This window comes from Megalops cyprinoides, chromosome 19, assembly GCF_013368585.1.
Source record: "Megalops cyprinoides isolate fMegCyp1 chromosome 19, fMegCyp1.pri, whole genome shotgun sequence".
In the NCBI taxonomy this organism is placed as follows: Eukaryota; Metazoa; Chordata; class Actinopteri; order Elopiformes; family Megalopidae; genus Megalops; species Megalops cyprinoides.
In genome coordinates, this window is record NC_050601.1 from 26253600 (window position 1) to 26264632 (window position 11033).

The 11033-nt window shown below is 44.6% G+C and overlaps 1 protein-coding gene across 1 annotated transcript; it reads right to left on the reverse strand.

Annotated features, from left to right (window-relative positions):
- Window positions 1-512: 512 nt before the first annotated feature.
- LOC118794002 (serine/threonine-protein kinase PLK1-like) lies at window positions 513-9337 on the reverse strand. The gene is made up of 11 exons (XM_036552136.1): window positions 8978-9337; window positions 8257-8425; window positions 8022-8166; window positions 7432-7525; window positions 6553-6775; window positions 6405-6465; window positions 5860-5960; window positions 2782-2859; window positions 2381-2535; window positions 1133-1315; window positions 513-746 (listed from the first exon to the last, which is right to left on the reverse strand). Exons 1-11 carry the CDS (start codon window positions 9335-9337, stop codon window positions 513-515), a joined length of 1803 nt encoding a protein of 600 aa, XP_036408029.1.
- Window positions 9338-11033: the final 1696 nt, after the last annotated feature.

Sequence of the window (11033 nt, forward strand, 5' to 3'; positions counted from 1 at the left end):
TGTCACCCTCAGCAGGATGTAATGGAAGAATAACTTTGAATGCCCCCCCCCCCCCATGTACGTGTCTTTACAATAAAAGTTTTGCTGCTTCAAGTGACAGGTGCACTCGTCACATGATCAGTAATGAGAAACCCAAAACTTGGATAATTCATAAATCTCTCACAATATCTTTATTGTAAACTCAGCGCACAAGCATAAAAAAACAACTCTCCATTAAGCATTATTCTTACACAGAATACCTAATAAACACCAACATCTAGCAAAAAAAGACAAGACATTTTAAACTAATATCCATCCCACCTAGACATGATAAATGGCTCTTATTCTGCTGCCCTGATTGGCCAATTCAAGTATCATTGAAAGATACATGCCCTGAACCAAGGGGGCTAGTAATTTACAACAAGGGAACAATAAAAATACCTGAATATCAAACATTTAAATAGATACACATATATACATAAAATCAGTCCTTATTCCAGAAATGTTTGTGAGTGCGGTTTTTGTGTGGGCGCTCAGGCACACTCGGGGTCGGCTGCGGTCCTGCGGGTGTTGGAGGTGGGGGCAGAGGTGGTCTGCGCCCCTCGCAGCTTCTCCACCATGGTGTGGGCGTAGCGCAGGCGGCTGGCCAGCTCCCTGCAGCAGCCATGCTCCTCGATCAGGCTCATGCGGTACGTGCGGAACTCCCGACGCTCATCGATGTAGGTCACCGCCCCCATCAGCGGGCACAGGATGAGCTTGGTGTGGTCCTGGAGGGGGGACGGGGATTTTAGGACAGGACTGGCATTTTGTGTTCCAGGTAATAGAATGTTTAGGTTTCTAAGATAAGGGATTGTCTTTTAAACTGTAGAGGGTTAACAGGAATCAGGTATGGTTCTGAAGGGGTTGTTGCTGAACTGATTTTAGCCAACTTTCCCATTCTAATTCTAATTCAAATATCAGATTAAGTTTGACTTTCCTATTCAAATTTTAGTTCCAGTTCCATTTTAGTCCTGCAGTTTAAACTTGCAGGTAATAAAATGTTCTTTATTTAGGTCTCTAAGCTAAGGGACTGTTTCTGAAATTGTGTAATGTAAACTGGGATCAGTTTAAAATAGCACCTTAGCAAGCACAGGCATGCAGTGGGACAACTCACCCGGAAGAAGTTGATCTGCACAGTGCCATTGGTGAGGTGCAGCACGATGGCACTCTTGGTGCGGAACCAGTGGCGCAGGTAGGGCAGACGCGCCAGCTCGTCCCCATCTCGCGGGGTGATGTTGGCACCAGCCTTCAGCAGGTGCTCGATCATGTAATTCCGGAAGTACTTCAGCAGAGTGACCTGTGGGGGGGGGGGGGGGGGGGTTGAGAGCCGTGTCACACCCCGAAGGAGCAGGCCAAAACACTGAGGAGGCATTCTCTCAGACCCTAATCCCCTAACCCCCAACCCCCTCCCCACACACACACACACACACACACACACACACACACACACACATGTGCATGGAGGCTTATGAATGATACCTTTCACGGGTCTCAAAGCCCTTTACTGTAAATGAATTTTGGGGAGGGCGCACCTCAGTCTCCACTTATTTATAAAACCCCCCAGGAACGCAGGGCAGAAATGTAAAGATGTCAAGAAAAAGTTCAAAAGTGTGCCATATACATGGCTGATCTTAACACTTGAAAGAACACTCTTGTGGGAGAGCTAAATAAAGATTATTATCACTTGGGCAGGCATGTGTGTATGCGTGTGCGTGTGGTCTGGACATGGCCTTCCAGCAGGGTCCTGGCAAGGCACAGAGGGCTGCTCTCTCAAAATATAACCCGCAAAAGCCTGGACTGCTGCTGATCTGACCCCAACCTCCAGCACTGCCAGGTCTGCCAAAAAGCCCTGGCTTGTCTTCCTCAGCTAACTGCAAACCCTCAACTCCCTTTCATCCCTTGGGTTGCTCCATGATTTTCAAGTCGCTTGGCACAGCAAACTAAACACTCCCCTTGGTTATTATTACATTATTGAATACATCATAGCTTTTCCCCATAAAACTTAACTAAACTCAAGCTCTAATTATGGATAGAAATGTAAACTGTAGCATGAACTTTAAAGTTTTTTTCAGGGAACCAGCAACGGTGCCCTTTATGGCATAACATGTCCTACCACCAAGCAGTAGGGCGGCACAGTAGTTAGGAAATGATCTCAAGCCAGAAATGTGCAGGTTTGAATCCCGCACAGCAGACTGCCTCTGCGGTAGTGAACGAGGTATTAAACCTGACTGGCTTCAGTAAATACCCACCTACTATAAGCTAACCAAGTCTCAGTCACACAAGGCCGTCTTGTGAGTGTGATAAAACGGTGCAAAAGGATCCCTCTAAACGTGCCCCTCTGGGACGCCCTGTGGAGACCCACCTTCTTGGAGAGCGAGGGGGGGTAAGAGCGCACGCTGAGGTAGGACTCTGCGCTGTTCCGGTCGATGTACTGCAGGCTGTCCCCGTCCTCGTACATGATGAGGCGGGTGGAGTCGTTGAAGAGCACGCCCACGCTGTTGTCGCACAGCTGGTAACCTGGAAACGGGACAGAGGTTAGAACAGTGGTGAGTTGGGGCCTGCTGGCGGGCTGCGGGAGAGCCAGGATTCGAGAACCTGTGAAACACGCTGGCCCTGTCCTGCGTCACCAGCGACTTGTGTATTTGAACCAGGAGAGAAACACTTTTTTGATTGGTCCAAGCGAGTGACAGCATGTGGTAGCTCCGCCCGTTCTCGAGTTCACAAAACTCCATTCTCCCATCACTAAAGGGCGAGGCAACTTACCCAGACCGTATTTGTCAGAGTAGTCCACCCACTTGCTAATCCAGAAAATGGGAATACAGGCTGGGTCCTCAGCTTCCTCTGTAAGAGTCAAAAGCAATAGTTTGGAAAGATTCAATGCAGAGTTACTCTCAGAACTACAGAGGGGACAACAAAATGTTAGGACTGAGTCTTCCCAAATGGAAAGATCGTGGTCAGCCATAAGGCAAAATACTTGTTTGTATTTCAGGATCAGTGTGGCATAATGATATGGAGCAGGCTTTGTAAATGAGAGGTTGCTGGTTTGATTCCCTCCAGGGGCACTGCTGTTGTACCCTTGGGCAAGGTACTTAAGCTACAATTTCCTCAGTAAATGTCCAGCTAGTGATGGGCGGTATGACCAAAAATTTGTATCACAGTATTTATTAAGATTCTGACAGTTTCACGTTTTTTTTCCATGACTGGGGCTTTATATAGGTTTGTGGATTATTCTACTGTCAGGAGTACATAGAATATAAAACATTTTAATTTCATTATGTATATAATGAAGGCTTTGATTACTATAGGGTTTGCTTGGCCCCAGAAAATGACAATATATGAAGGAATCAGTATGTATAAAACAGTTGCAGAATGTAAACAATTTTTATTGTGCAAACGGCAACGCAGTAAAAACAGAACTTTAAACAATAGATATGCCAGCAACTTTAACGTCGCTGCCTTTTCAAAACAAAATATTTTAAGATAGTTCTATGAACACTATGAACTGACCTAAAATAGTCAAAGTGTTTAAGTATTCAAAGAGATATTTCTCAAATGTTCTATTGCACAAGCAAGAAGCAAGCTTAATATCAGTGGCGGCTGGTGAGCTGGAAACAGGGGAAGCGGAAACGTTATCTTTAAATCTATCATTACTTTAAACCTGTTCCCCTTTATCCTCCTTGATTAACAATAAAATAATTCACAGAATAATCGACACCAATTGCGTAATTAGAATAAGTGATTATGATCGCGAAATTATCGCAGATTAAATGTGTGTGCTATTGCGAAAGCTACAGCATGAGATTGTTTAATTAACAAGGATGGCAATTTGAATAATTAAGTGGCAAGTAATCCCAAAGCTTTATTTTAAATGTTTCACATTACAGCTTCCTTGTGTTACAAAATTCAAATTACAAAACGGAGCTAAATTTAGTTAAATCGATTTAAATTACTGAGAATAAACTTTTAGGTTAGGTTGAGTGCAATGAACAATAACGTTTAGAAACCAGACCTCACAAAAGCTGTAATGTGTCATAAGAATTTAACGTAATTTTAATCGATAAATGCCATCCTTGTTAATTAAATAACGTTGTAGTTTTCACAAACTACAGACAATCTGCGCTGTTTCGCGAGCATAATCATTTGCCGTAAAACCCGAGTCGCCAATAAACGCAGGCCTCTTATAATCGCCGATATGCGCGACCCTTTCAGTGACCGCGAAAGTGCCTCAAATAAACGCCGGGGAAGTCACGCCTTGACTATAAAACGAAAGAGCAGTGGGTTAAAATGTGAAAATAAACGAAAATATTCTGCCTATGAAAGTTTTATCACAGCAGACAATAAAGTAGGCTAATTTTAACATTTCGGCATAGCATTGACAGCTGAAATGTTAAATGGAATTTGGTTTTTGTAAATTAAATCATTTTGCAAGCATAATTTTAGCCAGTGTGTTTCCTAATGTCTTTTGTTGGGGATGCTTTAGGCCAGTTACTTAATGACTTTGCAGCGCAAACAATTTTTTACATTAGGCTAAATGAGGTTGTTCTAGTGAATTCAATTTGTCTTATGCGTGTTCATCTGTTCACGAATTAGATTAAACATATACGAACAAAACAGGCTATCTTTCGGATCATGGTAGCCTAAATTCACAATGATACTGCTATTCTTACAGATTATTTAACTTTATTACTGATTTTATTAGTACTTTATTAGTGATTCTTGTTTGAGTTGCTTCCAAGTAGCGCTGTATAATGTTTGCTAAGTAGGCTACTTGGGGGGGGGGGGGGGGGGGGGACATGGTGAATTTTCCTGGTCAGTTCAGCTACCAATAACTTGCAGAAGCTTAAGAGCTTTAGGTGATATAAACGCAGGTCTCTTATTATCGAGTCTCCAATAAACGCCTGTAAAGTTAAGTTTATTGGAAGTTTTATCGATTGGTGTCGATTCTTCTGTGATTTATTTTATTGTTAATCAAGGAGGATAAAGGGGAACAGGTTGAAAGTAATGACAGATTTAAAGGTAGCGTTTCCGCTTCCCCTGTTTCCAGTTCACCAGCCGCCACTGGTGTTACAAATTGTTGTGTGCCATGGTGTTTTGCCCTGTTGAAGAGAGTAAGTTGTGGGTAATTAATTGTTGTGTTATAAAGTTAGAACCGTTCGTAAGAAGGGTACGCACAGTTAATGGGGGTCCCCTCTCAATGCACTTTACACAGCACTCAGTATATTGAGCGAACAAAATTATATAGTTTGCTGCCTATTGTAGCGTTACAGCTGTTGTTTCAGCTATGCTACGGTGTAGGAAAAATTCATACCGTACGGGAAATTAAAACCGGTATACCGGATGAACACCGCCCAGTACTATGTCCAGCTGTATAAATGGATAAAACTGTAAGTCACTCTGGACAAGAGCTAGTTGCTAGTTGACAATAATGTAATGTAATGTAATCAACTTTCACTGAAATACATTATCTCTTCAAAAGGCAGATCACGTGGTGAAAACATTTTCTTTTGGCACATTATTCACTATATTTGACATACAGAGATAACAGGAGATTACTAATTACCAAAACTGAGCAGTAATATACAGAGCCAATGATGCAAAATGTAAACACAAAAAAGTAGGAAAAAACTGCAGATTACTATGATTAGTTTGAGCTTAGGCCCCTTTCAACTGACTTCCTGTTGGTCAGTAATGACTGTGGTGTTTAAGTGGTGAGCCTGTAAAACCGTGGATGACCATTTCGCTACTGCCATCCACCCTTGTTATTAAGTGTTATTACTCCACTTGTTATGAACCCTTTCCTTACCTTGCCGAATGAGGGCTTGTTTTTAACTCTATCCTTACCTTGCCGAATGAGGGCTTTCTCTGAGGGCTTGGCTGCATTGACACTGCTGAGCTGCTGCAGCAAGTCAGAGAGATGGCATTCCGCTGGCTGAGGCTCCTCCCTGCAAAGGAGAATACAGGGTTCCCACTCAATTCAGATTTACCTTCTCAGGGCTCCTACATGATTCAGCTTTATATTTTAAGTGTTCTCATTAATAAGACTCATATTTTCAGCATTCACACCCAAATCTCACCTGTGTTGGGGAAAACACTGCTATAACGCTCGGCTTTAGCTCAAGGGAAGGTGCAGTACAACTTGCTATTACTCATCTGCAACCGGACATTTCATACCATTTAGGCAGACTTTGTTAGATTCCGACTCTTCACAATGACAACAATAATGTGAAACAACAAATACAGAAAGTGGCTGACCATATGCAAGTAGTTATGGAGCTCAGCCTGTGTGTGTACAGTGGCACTGTTGAGCCTCTGTTGAGATGGACATTTGCGGCTTCAGGTCAGATACCGGACCCTGAATCCATGACGCAGGAACCAGAACTCCTCACCTGGGCTGGGCTTCTTCCTTCGGCTCCATCTTCCCCGCCTTCTCCATGGGGCTCTCGGTTCCTGCAGGGGGAGGGAAACACTCAGAGTCAGAGCCCTCGGGGGGAAAGTCAGTCCGAGCCTCCTGGAACTCGGCGCAGGCCTCCGCACCTTTGTTGAGGGCAGTGAGGGGCCGGCGCTGGCTGGGCTCGGGCAGGGAGCCGGGTGCAATGGAGAAGCGGGGCGGCACTGTGAGGCAAGTGGTGGGCAGACGCGTGGGGATGTAGCCTGATGTGAAGTAATCATCCGCCAGCAGGTCAGACACCGTGGGCCGGAGGGCGGGCTCAGGATGGAGCATCTGCCGGATTAGGGAGGCTGCCGCCGGGCTGATGTGCTGTGGATAGGGGGGTGCAGCAGACAGTCATATCAACCAATGAAAAGGTAATGCTCTTCACAAAAAAACGGTACGATTGGTTCAGCTCAACTTGGTCATCAGCTTGACTTCTCACACTCCATCAGCAGGTTACACTGATAGTGTGGTACAGTCGAAACTGGGATCACATCCTGAAGGCTCTGCTGTTTTAACCTTGAGCAAGGCACTTCAACTAGATATTGACAAAAGCCATTGAGTTAAACTACTGGACAGCATGATAAATGTGAGTCAGGCAAGTTGGGTGAGGGCCAGATGTGGGTTTCTGTTGTGCAAAAAAACAATAGAAAAATAAGAGAGAATTCCAAGTTATTCCGGGGGGGGGGGGGGGGGGTTAATATTAAATAACCTTTTAGACTGACGCATCTCATGGCACCATGTTTGTCACCATTTTTGACACTGACATATGTTTGAATATGCGAAGTCATGTCCTTGTTTTGTACAACATATGCCATTTTGTTTAATGAACTTTGCACTTGCACTTTTGAAGTCACTCTGGATAAGGGGTCTGCTAAATGACAGAATGTAAATGTAATGTAAATATATGACTGAGTGGGGGGACCCAAGGAAGGTTTTCACTAGGAAGAGTGAGGTAGGTTTCACAACACATGGAAGCTTACCCGGGGGATAGTGTACTCATTGTTCTTGATGCGCACGTAGGTGTCCTTCAGACAGGACGTCTCAAAAGGAGGCTTCCCCACCAGCAAAGTGTAACTGGGAGAGGAACAACAACATTTTCAGCCATTTCAACGTTTCCCTTTGGTTTTGTCCAAAAGGGAAGTATGTTAATATGTGACACCCAATGATTAACTGCTTGTATGGCCGCTGTTAATGAAGCTGTGCTCGGTTTTTCTTTTGTTTCAGCACAACTGACAGTTGAAGCCAGATTCAGGGGGTATAAAATGCTCTTGATGCTCCATGCACCTAGTACAGCTCTTGCGCAATGGAGACAATTAGCCACCGAAGTGTTACACTTGCAATTGACATCGTAAAAACGGTAAAAATTAACAGCACTTCAGCTTCGAATCAGACGCTCAAGTTAATATATACGGTTTGAATTCCGCACGAATTCTGGCTCACTGGTACTGAAAACTGTAGCTCTCAGAGGCAAGCGCAAGAATTTGACGGTCACAAAATAGAAGCGCTTCATGCTAATTTTGGCCAACAGCATTGACGCGGACACCGTATGTATCACACTCCCCATACTTACAGGATGCAGCCTAAAGACCAGACGTCCACCTCAAAGCTGTGGCCCTTCTTGCAAAGGACTTCAGGGGCGATGTAATTCGGTGTCCCGCAGAGGGTCTTCTTCCTCTCACCCTCATACTCGATCCTTGTAGCCAGGCCAAAGTCACCTTGTAAAGACGGAGTGGTTGTTTACACTTACTGATTGAACAGGTACAAAACAGGCAAAGTACAGGTGGTGGAGGGGGGCGCCGTCTTACCTATCTTGACCTCCATGTCATCATTCAGGAAGATGTTGCCCAGCTTCAGGTCTCTGTGGATGACTCTGTTGTTGTGAAGGTACTGGCATCCCTCAATAGTTTGCTTCATGTAATAGCGGGCCTCGGTCTCGGTCACAGCCTTCCTCCTTTTGTGCAGTTCTAGGAGCGACTAGTTGTCCGACAGAGGGAAATGAGGTGAGCCAATGGCTAATGTTGGCTGATTAGAAATAGGGCAGCGAGCAAATACGTTCTACCCCGAAAAATATTTCATATAAATTCTTTATATATACCGTATGTGTGTGTGCGAACACACCACACCTACGATTAACTATGTAACATTATGCTTCCATGCCCCTGATCTGCAGTTTGACAGTACTGTCCATAGTGGAAGGCTTTAAGCTACATGCAGCGCTTGTCTGGATGGAACGCGTCCAGTCGGAAATGGAGACTACAGCTCACATACTAGGTGCGCATCAACGTGGCAATTGGCTAATGTTTGACAGCCTCTTTAGTCAGAACCTTCCACCTAGCTATGAAGTTACAGCATCCTCTCTTAAAGCAGGCCTAACTTGTGACTTTCTAAACACTAGTGTAGGTTAACGTTAGCGAAAGTAGTTAGCTAGCCATCTCTGCGGAAGTACAAGTTAGTTAGACGGCTAAATCGAGGACAGAAGTTAAAAAGATCTATCTTAGACCCTCGCTGCTGAATACATTTACTCACCCTTCGCCGACATATCTCCAAAACCACAAACACGAAGTCGTCGTTCTCAAAAAAACCGTGGAAGCCAACAACGTGAGGGTTATTGAGGCTCTTGTGGATCGAGATTTCCATAGACATTTTCTCTTTCTGGTGGGGCTTTAGCAGTAATGACTTCGGGACGACTTTCCCGGCGAAAACCTCCTTTGTGGCCATGTCGGTGATTTCGTAGCATTTTGCAAAGCCTCCTTTTCCGAGGAACCTACCCCGCATGTACCTCTTCAGCGTCCGAGGGTCTACCAAAATATCTGGAATTTCTTTCAGAGGGGAAGGTTTAGGATCCGCGTGAGCCGACTGTTTCGTTGCCCTCGTCGCTGCGCTCATTTTGAGATCCTTTTAGTAGCTTAAAAGCGGTCAACCAGTTTCAGGAATAGTTAACTTTTCCCTGAGGAAAAAGTTACTGAAACAGTGTTTACAGCAACTAGCAAGACTATAGTCACGGATTGCCTCTTGCTAGCCAGTGCCAATGACTCTCGCTTAGCTAGTCGTTCCTCTCTGCTGCTGCTTGCCGAGAGAGCAAGCAGTGTTCAGCAGTGATCAAAACTCCGCAACGCAGTAGTTCGTACAATACACGTAAAGTTGCTTAACGGTAACGTTTTGTGTATTACACCAAAAAGTCCGAAAGTTTGCGTTTACGCTTCCGTCTGTTTCTATGGCCTCTTGTTTTCTGGCAACAGGGTCTGCTGCGATATTTCAAATTCTGCGCCGGTCGTTAGCGACGCATATGATTGGTTCACGTCACAGACCTGCGATGCATCATGGGAAAAGTTAAATGTCCCTCGCTCACTGGAGTGATGTTGGTGCTCCCTTATTTTTAAACCAGGAAAACAGATGCATATCAATCTTTTGTTTAGCCAGTTGTTTTAAAATTTCAAACAAACTGTATCTATCTTCAAACTGTATTTTTCACACAGCACAGTACGCCCAAGATCGTGGTCGCGGCGAGATCAGAGAAAATGATGACTCTTGCCCTTTTCAAAGTTTGATGCCATGACATTTACTTCGCGTCCACATGATCTTCCCGTCAAAACATGTAAATAGAAAGAACATTTTCTTGTTTTTGTGTTATGGAATCACGATGGTAATAACATATGGAAACACAAACCGAGTAGCTATTTCAGTCAGAACCACAATAAACGCTTTAATGGCTGCGAAGACCATCCAGTAGTTTTGATATTGTCTGTATGCTTTCTGTTTGACTCGTCTTTGTCAAATACAGTTGATTACACAAGTATCAAATATCATGTAGGCTATTAAATCACGCATGTTAAGTAATATTCGGTTAGTATGAAGCATTAACTATTCTAATGCATTTCTTGCGCGTAGCTAAATTCATTCAGAATGTATAATTGTTTGCATACACCGATGAGCCAAAACATTATGACCACTCACAGGTGAACCGAATAACCAAACAAGGGCACATGTCAAGGTCTGGGTAGATTAGATGGTCAGCAAACAATGAGTTCTCATAGTCAGCGTGTTGGATGCAGGAGAAATGGGCGGGAGTAAAGACCTGAGCAACTTTGACAAGGGCCAAATTGTTATGGCCAGACGACTGGGTCAGAGCATCTCTGAAACGGCAAGGCTTGTGAGGTGCTCCTGGTCATCAGTGGTGAGTACCTACCGACAGTGGTCTGAGGAGGGACAAACCACAATCCAGCGACAGGGTGTGGGTCGCCCAAGGCTCATCGATGCGCGAGGGCAACGAATGCTATCCCGTCTGGTCCGAACTGACAGAAGGTCTACTGTGGCACAAGTCACAGAAAATTTTAATGATGGTTACGGAAGGTATGTGTGTCACAACACACAGTGCATCACACCCTGCTGTGTATGGGGCTGCATAGCTGCAGACTGGTCAGAGTGCCCATGATGACCCCTGTTCACCGTCAAAATCGCCTACAATGGGCATGCGAGCATCGGAACTGGATCTTGGAGCAGTGGGGTTGCCACAAGGTTGCCGGGTCTGATGAGTCCCGTTTTCTTTTAGATCATGTGGATGGCCATGTATGTGTGTGCCGTT

What these genes read in the sequence shown, in the direction of transcription:
- LOC118794002 (XM_036552136.1), bottom strand. Translation starts at nt 9,337, where the DNA reads ATGAGCGCAGCGACGAGGGCAACGAAACAGTCGGCTCACGCGGATCCT. An exon ending in TGACATGGAGGTCAAGATAG is followed by an intron (nt 8,167 to 8,256) that starts GTAAGACGGCGC and finishes CGTCTTTACAAG; the next exon opens with GTGACTTTGGCCTGGCTACA. An exon ending in GAAAGCCCTCATTCGGCAAG is followed by an intron (nt 2,860 to 5,859) that starts GTAAGGATAGAG and finishes TGACTCTTACAG; the next exon opens with AGGAAGCTGAGGACCCAGCC.